Source organism: Alosa sapidissima, chromosome 24, assembly GCF_018492685.1.
Source record: "Alosa sapidissima isolate fAloSap1 chromosome 24, fAloSap1.pri, whole genome shotgun sequence".
Taxonomy (NCBI): domain Eukaryota; kingdom Metazoa; phylum Chordata; class Actinopteri; order Clupeiformes; family Clupeidae; genus Alosa; species Alosa sapidissima.
This window is the reverse complement of record NC_055980.1, coordinates 6,244,845-6,260,558: the sequence shown is the minus strand read 5'-3', so window position 1 is coordinate 6,260,558 and position 15,714 is coordinate 6,244,845. Positions and strand designations below refer to the sequence as shown.

Below are 15,714 nucleotides of genomic sequence, written 5' to 3'. Positions count from 1 at the left end.
ATTAGCCCTAAATCGGCAGGGAGAGAGAGCCAGAAGCACGTCTAAGCAGATACCGATGTGTTGCCTCAGAGAAAAAAAAAAAAAGTTCTCATTAGACAATGATACAGACCGATGATGACTACAGTAAGCCCAAACAGCAGCTGAGAGCACCTGCTTACACGCGATGGCTAGCTACATAGCAGAGCTCACAGGCATCCTCACAGACATAAACCTATTTAAAAACACATTGTATTGTTGAGCGAGAACTTTCAGACAAGGAGGTTGTTGGTCGGAAACACCACATCTTCTGCATTTGCATCAAGGCTACCAATAAGAAAACCTTTTTGACAGCTGCTCTTAGATCAACATTTACAAAGTATTTCCACATAGTTGTTACAGGTAGGTCGTTTGCAATTTATATAATTTCCCAACTATTAGCCGAGGTTTATACATTGATTTTACTATGAGGTTAATACACAGCGGCAGTTAATATGGTGTTAATAGGGTTTTGTTTTTTTTAACTTGCATAAAACACTGTCCTGCGGCTTATACACAATGTGACTAATACACAGGAAATTACTGTAAGGGTATTTAATGTGCCTATTCTGAGATAGGGAAACGGAGAGAAGGGTATAGGTGGAGTGAGGGGTAGATAGTGGGAGTAACCCTTGACAACCATCTTATGCCTAATAGAGCTATATAGGCAATTCTTATGTTTGATTGACCCACTGAACCTGCTTTGCCTAATTAAAAAAGTACAAGTGCTGTTTTGCCTGTATTGGCTACTTTACACTGTCCTGCACAGCTTTAAAATATAAAAAATGGAACGTAACTTGTGCTTTGAGTACTTTATTAACTATGTACTCAGGGTTGTGCAAAATTCGAATTGCAATTCTGCTTCCTGTTTGCTACCTCAATTGAAATGCAAGTGAAATTCAAGAATTTAATTGGAATTGAATAGCCAGTTTCAATTCAATTTTGGAATTTTGCACAACCCTGATGTACATTTTCACTTTTACTTGAGCACATTTTTAAGGGAGTAATCATACTTTTCCTTGAGTATAGATTTTCAGTACTCTACCCGCCCCTGGCTGTTTCTATCAGAGCCTTCTCAGTAACTTCCTCACCCTCCTACCCTTTCTGTAGATTTGACTGTATCTGTGTTTCTTTTTGTATCTTAAAGGTCCTCCCATCATTTCTTTGCCCCCGGCTATATTATATGCCCTGTCAGTGTACTTCACTCTCTCTTGGTATGTGCTGTTTCCTTCCATACAGAAATCTTACAGTAGCCTCCTCTGTGTCTGTGTCCTCTTTCTCTCTATATAAATGTGGCTGCATGTGGCTATCTTCTGTGTCTCTTTCTTACAGGAAAGTGTTCACAGTAACTTTTTCTGTAAATTCCTGGCTCTGTCTGTCAAGCTTTCCCTTTGGCTGGTTTGATCTGTTGAACTTTTCTTCACTTTCTCTTTCATGTGGAGCCTCTTCAATGGACATGTTCTTTATTTCTACAGTAGCTTTGGCCAGTCTCTATAAACCTCTTCTCTGTGTAGATTTTACTGTACCAGTGCATTATCTCTCTCTCTCTCTCTCTCTCTCTCTCTCTCTCTCTCTCTGTCAGTCTGTCTGTCTGTCTAGCTTTCCTTTTCCAGTTGGTTCTCTCTTTCTTTATTTTTCTCTTCTTTTTATTTTTTTTACATCCACTTCACTAACACCTTACTGCACGCTCTCCTACTCTCTGTCTACGGTTTCTCTCGTCCCCCCCCTCCCCCCTTCTAAATCGGTATCAGCCTTGAGGACGAATTCTGTTACCCTCCGGCAGGACTTGTCTCCTCAGCAGACTGCTCCATTTGCACGTTGGCGAGTTTGCAGCCTCAAGTAATGATCCCCTTCTCTCGTCTCATCTCCCCTCCTCCCCTCTCCTCTCCCCTCCTCTCCCCCTCCCCCTCCCCCTCCTCTCTCCTTTTCTCCTCTCCTCTCCCCTTTCCTTCTCTCCCTTTCCCTCATCTCTTCTTTCCTATTTCTGCCCCCCCCCCCAGTCACACTCAGCCCAGCAAGCGTGACATAGTGTCACAGCAGGCCTCCTCTCCCAAAGGGACCGTCGCTATAGGCCAGGGTTCACAGGTTAAATGGGGGCATTTGTGTCTATGTGTTGGTTTTCGTGTGTGTTTTCCTATTGCGTGTGTGTATGTGTGTGTGATTGTTCTCAGATTGTGTGTGTGTTCTTCTATACATGACCCCGCAAGGTGTAAATCCAGCCAACAGACAGTGTTGGCCTTTGATTAATGAAGTGCTCTTTGAGTGACAGGCGCGAAATACCGTAAAACTCCAAATAATAGCCCAGGCTTTTATTTTCCCAAGTCGCCAAACTGCACCGGCTAGTATTAGAGACAGGCGTCTATATGAGACAGGCCTTTAATTCCCTTTACACAAAACTTTTCCTCTGCAAAGATGGAAAATATTATCGAATTAATTATATCAAACACACTGAATGTCTACCTATATGACTAGGCTATCTGATGACAATTACGGATCATCATTCATTTAGTGTTGAGATGTTGTTCATTGAGTGAGATACAGTAAGATCCAAATAGCGGGGATAGCCAGAACAGATGAAACACGTTTTAATTAAATAGCCTGCCTGTTGTACAGTATATAATCCAATAGAGCAGTTTAATCAAATAGCCTATATCGGTCCTTTGTCAAATACAGTTGCATTATCAGCCCTGACCAAAACCGTTCAGGAATTATTTATGCAAAAGTGGAACGTGCTTAATGTTTCATTCTCCCTCCTTTTCGGCAGGAATGAAACAGCATGAGAGAGCATGAACCATACTGTTTCTCCCGTTTTGTATTTGCCAAATTTGACAACAGTCTACATTCAAATCATAGCCTACTTCCAGGCGCACGGGAACATATTTTTGACCAGGGGTGCTGAATAACAAAATAATCATGGATGTCCGACGATTTCTCCCCGAGCATATGATTCGAATTTAGACAGCTAAATACGCCATTTCACCGCCGTGTATGAGTAGGTCTAAGAGTGAGAAGTTTTATAATGCCCTGGGCAGCCACATTCCACTGCAACTATGCGCAGCACTTGCCACTCCGACTCATCAATAAAAACTGCACACACACACCAGTCCCATAGATGGTTTTGTTGCCAGCATAAAAACAAGCTTACCATCGGCCTATCCGCAAACACAAGGGATGAATTGAACGATGACGAAGTCGGACATATAGGCATAGTTCATATTGGAAAAAAAGTTATACAATTTGGAACTCTAGCTTTTCCCCACCGCAGTCTTTTAATGCCATCTTATCCTAACGTGCGCAGTCTGCGCCATACTTAAGCCCAAATCACACCCAAGATTCGCAACGAGATGAGCAGCAACTTGATGCAACATTCTAAAACCTTGCAACTGTGACCAGCAGGGGCGCCTGCAGGAATGAATGCTATGGTACGCACACCTGACCCATCGCCCCCCCCCCCCGCAAAAAAAATAAAATACGCGTGGACAATATTTGTCCGTTTCCCGGTTTAGTCGTGCATTGGTCAGCAAAAAATTTGCCTACATAGCATAACAACATCCACATGCAATAATACAACAACAACGTCTACTATGACCTATTCATTTGGACAACTTGATACAGCCCTATACAGGCTAAAGTCACCTTGTTTTGTTCTTGACGTCTGGCTTTAAACAGCTGTAATGCAGTCTAACGTTCTGACAAGCACACCAATTGCCTACCTTGTTCTTGCCCATCTGGAATAAATCCTCTAGCTTTGCTGCCTCCATACTTTCTGTTGTTTAAACTTGTGATCCATCATGAGTATTGAATTAGTGAATTAGCTCAACATTGTGTGCTGATAACCATACAGTATATAGATAGATAGCCGAGTAAAAGAAATAAGTAGCCTACGTGCCTGCATGCGTATTGTGTCTCCTGCTCAAACAAAATGTGCGTGTTAATTTTGATAAGTGTTCACTAAGTTACGTAATAGAAAATTGTAAATAGCCTGATGGCAGCTAATGGGATACTGTGCATAGTTGGGAAGGTATGGTGGGCCAATTTGGTGTGAATACACATTACACACACACAGGGAAATTTTCTCTTGTTGTTGAGCCTGATTGTACACACAGTGCGTACGGACGTACACCTGCAGGCGCGCCTGGTGACCAGACATGTGAATTCTTTGCGACGGCTTGTAACGACGTGCAACATCCAGTGTTTCCCATACATTGACTTATTTGTGGCGGCCCACCACAATATCAACATTGACCACCACACAATGATTTTCCAGGTTGTACTAAAAATTGTGCTTAAATCTAGTTAGCATCATAACCACGCCTCGCTAATTTGTTAAAAACTGTTGCATTCAAATTAATTCTGCAAACTTGCCACCACAAATAGAATTCAATTCTGTGGGAAACACTGAACATCTAATTCACACTGCTGTAACCTCCTTTCTGTAACGGTTTTGTGTCATTGTGAATCTTTAAACAGACGATCTGACGGGTTTTAGAACATTAAATACAACTCGAAACTAAAAAACAGACCAGGCCTCTACTGGAGACCGGCCTTTAACCCAAACCTGTAGCCACGCCAGGCGTTTAAAAGAGACAGGCGTCTCTTAGGGACTCGGCGATTATTTGAAGTTTTACGGTATGCAGGAATGCGCGTGCGTGCATGTTTGTGTGCATGTATGTGGTTATGTATTGTGTGAGTGAATGTCTGTGTGTGTGTGTGTGTGTGTGTGTGTGTGTGTGTGTGTGTGCGCCATTAAGGGTTATTTTGTTGGAGGACTGGTTGGACAGCTGCTGCTCACACTTCATCAATCATGCACTCAAACAAGTGTGTTCGAGTGTGTGGGTGTCTATGCATGTGTGTGTGTGTGCGTGTGTGTGTGTGTGTATGTGTGTGTGTGTGCATTCCATGCAAGTGTGTGTGTGTGTGTGTGTGTGTGTGTGTGTGTGTGTGTCTGTGTATGTACACCTCTGTGGGTTCAAGGCCTTTCTCTAAAGGTGGTGTTCATGGGAACTTTCTCATGTGCTAGAGTTATTTACACTCAGTGTCCTTTAATCAGTTGCACCCAGGCTCGCCGTGGAAACGAACACCCAGCCAGCCCATAAACAGGTCTCTTCTGCAGCCACTCTCCGTCTCTCTTTCCCGCCAAATAAACATATCAGCCGTGGCAGGCAGCACTTAAAAAACCTGACAGATCAAGTGTGTGTGTGTGTGTGTGTGTGTGTGTGTGTGTGTGTGTGTGTGTGTGTGTGTGTGTGTGTGTGTGTGGTGTGGTGTGGTGTGATGTGGTGCTATTAAAGGATGGCAGGATCTTGTGCATTTGGATCTGCCTGCTGAAAGGCCCGGTGAGGTGGAGGGGACAGGTGGGAGATGCTCAGATTCACTCGAAGGGGCGGACTGCTGGTTACCAGTCAAACACACACACACACACACACACACACACACACACACACACACACACACACACATACTTTGTTTGATTCCACTCAAATAACATCAGTTACATTAGGATTAAAATGTTGTACAGTATATAATCCAATAGAGCAGTTCAGCAATCCATCATGAGTTTTTACAGGTTAAAGGGTGTAGGAAACATTGTCTCTTTCAAATAAACATGCGTCCTATAGCTGCTGATCAGGAACAGTACTTTTCCAGCTGCTTGGCCTTTGTTTTATATAGTCCCCCAATGCAAAGTCCACGGACCGCCAACCTATGTACATGACCTAGGCTACCAAACACTAACACAATGAGCTGGGATTTGTATCCTAGGTTCTCAATGGTATTTCAGAGCTCACACACACACACACACACACACACACACACACACATGCTCAGACTCCCACACACTCCCCCACCTGCACTGCTCTCGCCAGTGCCACCAAACTGCGGGCTGAGTTTGGCACAGGACTCTGCCAGCTGTGCCACTTAGAGCTTTCCACAATCATAGTCCCGTCTGCCCAAGCTATTACACATGAACTCAAACAAACACACATACACGCACACATACACACACTTTGTCACACAAAGACACATACAAACACGCACACACAGTCACAAACACTCACAGACACACACTTTGTTACACAAATACACAGACACACACACACACACACACACACACACACACACACACATCTACATCTACACATCAGCTGAATGAGCTGAATGAAACTGATTTTTTTCGTTCTTGTCTACTTTCATGGAAAGTACGCAATCAGGACTCAGGATAGAGTGTAGAAATACTAGTACTGTAGTTTATTTGGTTCTAGTTGAGTTTGTGGGTAATAGTGAAGGTTGTACCATGAATTTACTAGGTAAATACTTGTATAAAAACGTTTATCCTTTCCTCTCTGTCAAAACTTTTACACTTAAACATTCATACAGACACACATGAACATTGGCGTAATTTTTTCCTTGACCTTAGTATATGATCCCGTTCAGCAAGTGTGTGTGTGTGTGTGTGTACGGGGCAGAGGGCAGGGCTGTATATAGCCCATGCATAATGACTCACAGTGGTCTTTAGACAGTGACCTCTTTACATAGATCCCTCGCACATCCTACAATGGCTCAAAATATCACCAAGACACAGACTGTTATGTGTGTGTGTGTGTGTCAGAGTTTCCATTGTCCGGTAATTACCGGACATTGGCCGAAAAAAAAAATGAAATGTCCGACAAAATTAAATCTCTCCGGGCAAATTGTCCGATTGAAATTGGCTAATAATCCCGTCCCCTAACGCAATCTGAACTTCAGAATAAGCCTTAGCCTAATATGTAAGGCTATATTATATGTCCTCTGGCTATGTTTTTAAATGAACAGGCTCTACCGTTTGAAAAGTAAGCTATTAAACAACACGCATAGCCTGCATTTCAAATAGGAAGCGCACGCTTAAAACGTCCATGTTAAACAACAAACAAATGAGTGAGGCGGTTCAAACATGGCCAGGCCCAGGCAGGCTAGCCTTAAAAGTTTTAGAGGCCAGACGCGATGGATGATGATACATTGATAACGTCTGAAGCCTCAGATTTCCGGTCAAATCCACCACCACCAGCAGAAGTGTCGGGCGTAGCCTATCTGTTGGAATCAGTGACATTGGGAGTTGCGGGGAGTGCGGCCCCTCCACACTGTCATTCTCCGTGTACACTGGACATGCAAAGTGTTCTTTACTCAAAGCATACAGTAGGCCTATGCGTTCTCTGTCTATGATCTGCAGGGTTAGGGCCTCCTCGTGGAGGAGATTGCTGGTCCGCGGATAATTTCTGGCACAATTACCGCGGCCGAATAGCCTGACGAGCCAGACCCACATTAAAATGTAGGGTCTGGGCACTCACCATTCGCAGTGCTCAGTCCGAGGGGCGGGATAATCAGTTGTCTTTCAAATTCCCTCTGCACGCAATAGGACAGCGGCAGCGCTATGAGTCCCATGTGTTTCCCATCAGCGGAGCTAGTTGGCTAGTTCAAACGTTTGCCAACTTAATAAAAGCTTAACTCGTGTCGCACTGTTCGCCAACAGCAACATCCATCTTATTTGTTTTCAAGTAGCAGGGAATTCAAGCCAAACCGTTGGAACTCTGCCATCAATCATTATGTTAAGCCCACCTAACGACTCTATACACGATTTCATTGGCCTGATTAAGTTTCGATTTCTGGAGCTCACAAGCCAACGGAGAGGCTTGTGTAAAAATGTAATTTGCTGCCGCTAGGGGCGCGTCTAGATTTCTAGGCTAGCGGCCGAAAGAAAAAGAAACTAAACATTTCCCAGAATAGGAAACATTTCTTAATTTATTGTTATCAAATAAAGAGGCATAGCATTAGGGGGTAGTGGTGTGAGCGCTCATTCTTGTGTGTGCACATCTGTGTAAGTAAACAGTCACCAATGGAGATGGTGGAGATGGAGAACGTGGGTAGCAGCAACAAACAACGTAGCCTTTTTAAAACCACGAACAAAGCGGACTCTTGCTGTCCATGAAAATATACTGGCTAGATCTTGTTAGGCATGTTTAAGTTAGGCTAATGAACATGTTGCATTCTATACAACCTGATTATGTCATTCTTTAAGCTACATAGCCTGTCTCCAGTTTTCCTCAATTTGACTAATTAAGAAGCGATAATAGGATATTTGACCGGCATATCATCAAAATGTCCGGAAAACGAAACCTCTGCCGGCACCATTTTTGTCTAGCGGAAACTCTGGTGTGTGTGTGTGTGTGTGTGTGTGCATCTGTGATAGTCTGTGTCCTGTAAAGGACTAATTAGGCTACGGCATGATGTGCCTCATTCTATTCAGGTTCTGCTCTTTGGCCTGCTCCATCTCTTGCTCCTTATGCATAGTGTTTAATTCTTAATGACATTAAATGAGCTATAATCTGGTCAAATCATGTCTTTGAGTGTGTGTGTGTGTGTGTGTGTGTGTGTGTGTGTGTGTGTGTGTGTGAACAACAGGGCTCTTTTTAATTTTTTTTAACCATTTTTGTTGTGCATTTGCCGTGCATTCTCCATCCATTTGTTTGCTGTGTGTCTGTCTGCTTGTCTGTGTATCCTGCCATGATATGTATTATACGGTTATACTTTACTTGACAGTACCGACATAAGAGTGACATGACACTGTCATGAACGTGTCATAAACAAGTCATAAACGTTTATTACATAATGCTTCTGTCATTAAGTGTCATTCGGTTTTTGTCATAACAAGTTAGGGTTAGGGTTAGAGTTAGGGTTGGGGTCAGGATTAGGGTTAGAGGTTAGGTTTTGGGTTAGAGTTCATGTGTCATGACAGTGTCATGTGTTCATGGCAGTGTCATGTCACTCTTATGTCGATACTGTCAAGTAAAGTGTTACCTATTATACTTGCCATCCAAAAAAAAGAATTAAAATGTTTGTGTGTGTGTGTGTGAGACAACTCGGTCTCTCTGGTCAGTTGGTCAGTGTCTCCCTCCCTTCTTCCCTTCCTCTGAGCGTGTCTGTTTATGTTGCCGTGGAGTCATTGTGACATCGGAGATCCGCTTTCTGCTCTCGCTCCCGTCCGCTGGCGGCCAAAAGCAACTCTTTCTAAGCTGGGCCCTGCTGCGCCGCGGTGTTGTTCACCATATCGGCCTTCAGGTCTGCAAGGTCACGCTCTGGCAGAGATGTCCCTTTAATCCCTTAATAATGCCACAATGCGTACCCAAACTGAGCCCCGCGTGTAGGCCAACATGACCATGCACAAACGATATGGTTTATTCAGATAAAGGATAAAGGATAGGGGATGAGACAGAGCTGAAGCCGGTCTGTCGGGACCAAAGTGGTTTACGAAGACTTCGTACAGCAGGTACTTGGAGGCAGGTGTGTCAGGATGGATGAGTTTTCCAGGCGCACCGGGTGGCTTCTAAATGGTGCCACGCTCCCTTTTTTAAAGGGCACTAGAGAATAGCGTCCTGTTTCTTTTAGGGCACTAGATAATAGTGCACAGTAGGTTATTAGGACGCTGCCTTGGAGATTGAGATTAAGGAAAAAAATCTCGAAGAGGACTGAATACAGGACGGCTATTCAGATCTCTCTCTCTCTGCCACCCCCCACCCTTATCTTCTCCCACCCATACTCTGTCTCTCTCTCTCTCTCTATCACTCTCTCTATCTCTGTCTCTCTCTCTATCTCTCCCTGTCCCTCTCCGTCTGTTTGACGTAGTGACTGCTCTGATTTGGCTGTGCATGTTGAATGTTGGAGACAGTTGGTGGTGGCACAAATATGTTCCAGTGGCACACTAGTGCCATGATGTCATCAAGTGGGGACAGGCGCTGTCTTGGGTTACCTCTTCTGCGTTTTGCAGCTAAGTGTATATGTGCACAGGATTCTAGGAAGACGCTGTGTTACTTTTTCTGCCATGGGAACGCACACACACACACATACAAGTGCGCGGACACACATACAGGTTACAGGTTACTACACATTACAGGTTACTACCTTATCCATGACAGCATACAGACACACACACACACACACACACACACACACATTACTATCTCATCCACAGAAGCACACACACTCCCTTTCTGTCTCACTCTCTCGCTGTCTCTCTCTTTCAAACACACACAGTCAGATAGTCAGAGACACTTACACTGTACACTGTGCCCTTAGCCACACACACACACACACACACACACACACACACACACTACTATGGTCTAATCTCACTTTCACATTCAGCCATAAAAACAGAGTTGCACAGCCCCTCAGAGAGCCATCATTCAATCCACTCTATCTTTATTCCTCTCCCTTTATCTCCTCTCTTTCTCTCTCTCTGTCACACATGCAGTCAATCCTTTACTTTGTGCTTCTCTCTTTTCCTTCCCTCTATTTCAAATCACACCACAACTTTGAGTTGTATTCTTTATTTTGCTCTTTTCTACTTTATGAGGCCCTTGGGCGAAGGGTGTGGGATGTGTGTGTGTGTGTGTGTGTGTGTGTGTGTGGGGGGGGGGGGGTGTTACAGTTCGAGTCTGACCTGAGGTTCCATTCTGAGCCCACTCATCTTCTGTCCACTCTTCACCGTGATGTTCATCCAAGGCTAAAATGCCCAAAAATATATCAAAATATGAGTTCTAGCAGTAAAGACTGATAGACTGATATTCAGGGGCTGATAGTTAATGGGTCCTTCATAGCAACTGCTATTTTTTACATTTTCCATTTGTCATGTTCATTCTTTATTCTACAGTACACATACCTCTATAGAGTTGTCTGTAGGAGGGTCTAGACAGATACACCCTATGGGCTAAAGTCATTGAATATGTGCGTCACGAAAGTTGAATACACACACATACTGTACACACACAATCCTTCTCCATTTTCCTTTCATAACTCAGAAATGGTCTGTTCACGAATCACAAATTAGCCCTCGACAGACATGGCACTGGCAGTGCTGTCGCACAGTGGCACAAAGAGAGAGAGAGCGCTGCCCAGCCTTTGACTTGCATAGGGGAGCAGTGTGAGCAGGCCCATCTGAGCCCATGTGTCATCTCCTTAGAGACACTGACGCGCACTATGTAATTTTCAAGACACTCGTGCATGTGGGCACAAACATAATCACACAAACAAGCAACAAGCAAGAGTACACACACACACACAGAGAGAGAGAGAGAGAGAGAGAGAGAGAGATACAGAGACTTATGGGCATAAACAGAGACTCAGACATTAAGAAACAATGAATGTCAGTATATAATTTTCAGAGAAACGACACACACACACACACACACACACACACACACACACACACACACATACTGAGTGTGTCAGTTATAAACAAGACTGTGTTTTGTCTATTTATGAGCCCTGTGTATTTAGCTTTGAGAGTGGCATGGAGCATTGAGTTTAGATGTCATTCCTTATGAAGGGTGTTTTTTCCCCATTCCAGAGCCAATGCTTATTACTTACCCATGCAGCCTACTTTTCTGTCTTTCCATGAGTGTGTGTGTACATCTCTCTTTCTCTCTCTAGCTGTGTGTATGTTTGTATAAGTACATTTGATCTCTCTTTCTCTTTCTCTCTTTTTATGTGCATCTGTGTGTGTGTATGTATGTGTGTGTACACATGCTCTCTCTTGGTCTCTCTCTCACTCTCTCAGTCTGTCTGTGTCTTTTTCTCTCTCTCTCTATCTGTGTGTGTGTGTGTGTGTCTGTGTGTGTCTGTGTGTGTGTGTGTGTATCTGTATTAGGGCTTTGACTTTTGCCCAAAAATCATATTCGAAGTTCGTTTGTTTATTAATATTAAAATTTGAATATATTCGAATATGTATTAATAATATTTTAACCATTAAATGTCTTCAGTAAGACCGATATTGGTATCAAACCTAAGTTCTATATGTTCTGTCCACCAGAGGGCAGTGTATCAGTCAATGTCAATAGACTACGTGCACGAAAGGCTGAGTATTTATGCGTGTGTTAAAATTGTTATTATTTAGCATAGGGCCGGGCGATAAAACGATAGCAATATGTATCGCAATAGACATGTAATCGATATCAATAAAAAATAAGTTCGATAGAACATTCATAATTAAAAGCAACACACACCTCCTGCCTTACGTTGTCCATAAATAAATAGGCTAAATATATCTTGCATTGTAGTATGTGAAACTCTACCAGAGTAGGCGATAGAAGTAGGCCTACCTCAACACAGACTCTCCTTGCCCCGTGCACTCTTTCTCTCTCCCTCTCAACAGGCGCATCCCTCCTCAGCATGCATATGTAATCCAAACATTAATCGTGTAAGACGACTGGCTAAATTGCTATTAAATCCGGTTAGCATAATTAGCACGCTGCACGAATTTGTTCAAAACTGTTGCATTCAAATTGACCTGTCGCTAAGCGCCACCCTTAGAACGCTGATGAGCCAATGACAGTCCAGCCTCAACGGGACTCTGACATCAGCTCGGACAACTCCATAGGACACAACAGGGAGGAGGCATAAAATTACAAATTAATGGTTATTTATGGAGTTTATTAACTCAAAAAACCCTGACGGATAACCATGGTCAAACGTTTTGCATGGGAGACATGAAATACTGATAGCCGGTACCCCGAGAGGCTAGAAAACAGGGTATTTTCATCAACAGTAGCCTACAGGACGTCTGTCGCGTTTGCAACAGCTCGACATAATGTAGCTACTAAGCCAACAACACAGGCACAGGTTCCCTGTTAAATCCCAAGATGAAAATGCTCATTAACCAACTACTATATTCTTACTTACTTTTTTTATTCTACATTAAATATTAACGTAACCTAACATATCTTAGTATCAATCTTCCACTAGCTAGCTAGCTAGCATTAACGTCAGTGGTTTTTGCACGGTGATTTGCACGGCTACTCGCCACAACTGCTTGTCACCTTGTATGTATTTTAAAGTTTTGAATACACCCCTCCATAGCATAATTAAGTCCCTTTTGATAGCTTCTGGAGGAAAGTAAATCCTTTATCGACCAAAACGTCCTCAAAGCCTGCTTTCATATACTGTCAGCTGCCATTTACCACAATGTATTTCTAATCAAGTCTGGTTTGTTTGTCCGAGTTTTCACACGGTAACAATGGGGGGCGGAGCTTAGCGACAGGTCAATTGACTGCTAAGTTCTAATCATCTCAATCCCGATGCAAATAGAAAAGTATTTTCCAAGACTCAAACGGGCCTGTCCCAAAGGAGAAAAAGTATTCATTTGAAACTTAAACACACGTAGGGAAACTGAATAGTATAACCAAACTATGATAAACTAGCAAATTAAGCTAATGTTAGCCTACTTTGTTTACAATATTTCCAGGCTTCAACCAGTGCAGCTTTTCATTCAGACTTATCTGCACATTTATGTATTTGAGTGTTTTTCATGATTGTGTTGCCATTTCTTTTCCCTGTTTGCTTTGATTGATAACTGAGGTGATTAAAATCAGAGGAAGGTTAAGTTTAAAATAAAAGTGTCTATTATGTCTATGTGTGAGCTCACTAAGCACGAACCAGCCAGGATGCTAACGTCACCTACAGGAGCCCAGATGACCAATAATAGCCTTGCTAATGAGCTCGCGATTTTACTTCACTGGGCTCAAAAAAAAACCTCGGAATCTGAATTGAAAACAATGTTTACAACCAAATACATTTATAGAAATTATCTCAATAGGCTACAGGTTCGAATATTAAGAGATCCCTAAAATTTGTTCGAATATTTTTAAAATAATCGAATTATATTCGAACAACGAAGTTCGGAGTCAAAGCCCTAATCTGTATGTGTAAACACTGCATGTGTCTCTGATTCTGTCAGTATGTGTTTGTGTGTATGTGGACTGGTGAGTATCTAGGCTCCATTCCAAGGTCAGTGGTTGGACGAGGAGCAGCAGCAACTCTGGCGATAGTGGTGTGGGGGTGGTGTGGTCAGGTGGGAGGTGTGGGCTGGCCCGTTTCAAACGCTGCCTCACGAAAGGGGATTAATCATCTAATTTGGTGGTTAAGTCCGTAATTAATTTGTGTTGGGGTAAAATGGGCCGGCGTGCCACAGGGCTCTGTGTAAAAGTGCCCCGCAGCCTTCAGGGCTTAATCCAGCCCGAGGAGGCCAGCGCAGTCATAAAACAAAAATATCAACAGGGCGAAGAGTGTGTGCCAAAGAGAGACACAAAAATGATATGTTATGAGGATGTTAGACTGAGAGTGTCAGAGCATTTGTACATTTTACGAATTCAGTTTCTAAGTATTTTGGTTTGTGTGTGTGTGTGTGTGTGTGTGTGTGAGAGTGTGTGTATGTATGTGTGTATATGTGATTGCATGTGTATGTGTATGTGTACATAAGTGTATGTGTGAGTGCATGTGTATGTGTATTGTATGTGTGATTGCATGTGTATGTGTATGTGTATGTGTATGTGTATGTGTGATTGCATGTGTATGTGTATTGTATGTGTAATTGTATGTGTATTGTATGTGTATGTGTGTTGTATGTGTATGTGTATGTGTATGTGTATGTGTATGTGTATGTGTACTGTACAGTATGTGTACAGTATGTGTATGTGTATGTGTATTTGTGATTGCATGTGTATGTTTATGTGTATGTGTATGTGTATGTATATGTGTATGTGTATGTGTATGTGTATGTGTAATGTATGTGTACAGTACTGTATGTGTATGTGTATGTGTATATGTGATTGCATGTGTATGTGTATGTGTGATTGTATGTGTATGTGTATGTGTATGTGTGATTGCATGTGTATGTGTATGTGTATGTGTATGTGTGATTGCATGTGTATGTGTATGTGTATGTGTATGTGTATGTGTATGTGTGATTGTATGTGTACTGTATGTGTACAGTATGTGTATGTGTATGTGTATGTGTGATTGTATTGTGTATGTGTATGTGTATGTGTATGTGTATGTGTATGTGTATGTGAGTGAGTGTATCCTGGCACCCCAGCCCTGTTAATCGCCCCTGCAGAATGTCCCAGTAAACCCTGGGCGATGACAGGAGGCCTTCCCACAGCTGTTAGTGGCAGTAAAGGGACAAATGCATTTTAATACAGTCATCAGGACGCACAAAAGAAGGCTCAGTGTCTGGGTCCGCCGCGGAGGGCCGCAGCCGTTTCTCAGAAGCATGTCACTGGGGTCAGGGGCTTTAGTGTTAGTGCTCAGTTTGTGTCTCTATGTGTTCTGGAACAATTTAATGGAAGTTGTGCCAGGAACAAGAACAACTTAAGAGATATCAGATTGTGATTGTTTAAATAGCCTCCTGAGAGCAGTGTGTTGTTTTGTGTGTTCCACAACCTTCTGCACTCCTTGTGTGTATAGTCATATACATGTTGTATCTCATGACACAGACACCTTCTTGTAATGTATGTCATTGTCTTTGTCAAAACACTCCATGGCAGATGTTTGTTTATGTGATTATGATACTTGTAGATAAAAAACAAGCATCAATCTACTACTCCAGTATGATCATACAATACCTAAACACACATATGCTTCTCTAAGCCTACTTGAAGACCAGCCTTTCATTGCTCCTTTGTTGCTGGTTTTAGCCTGAACCTTGACAAAACAACAATGAATGTCCCTGGTTAATACCACATGCATTACAACATTTTAGAAGAGATGTGTTTAAGACTTTGAATGTGTTTAAAACATGTTAGACGCTTTCTTGTAAAAGGAAAGAGTGTTTATTAGCCGTGTGACATGTTCTGTGTCTTCATAGATCTTTCACAGGTCATATAAGGTGTCCTT

General features: G+C 42.7%; 1 protein-coding gene across 6 annotated transcripts in view; it reads left to right on the top strand.

Moving 5' to 3' along the window:
• znf385c (zinc finger protein 385C) overlaps positions 1 to 15,714 on the top strand; it is a 166,851-nt gene that overhangs the window by 68,347 nt on the left and 82,790 nt on the right. The window contains exon 1 of one of the 6 annotated variants that reach the window (XM_042083903.1): positions 1,179 to 1,229. The exons of the other annotated variants lie outside the window; for them this stretch is intronic. Coding sequence (XP_041939837.1) covers positions 1,199 to 1,229 — 31 coding nt within the window. The 5' untranslated portion in view covers positions 1,179 to 1,198. Of the gene's footprint in view, positions 1 to 1,178; positions 1,230 to 15,714 lie in introns of those variants that run through there. 6 annotated transcript variants of the gene reach the window in all.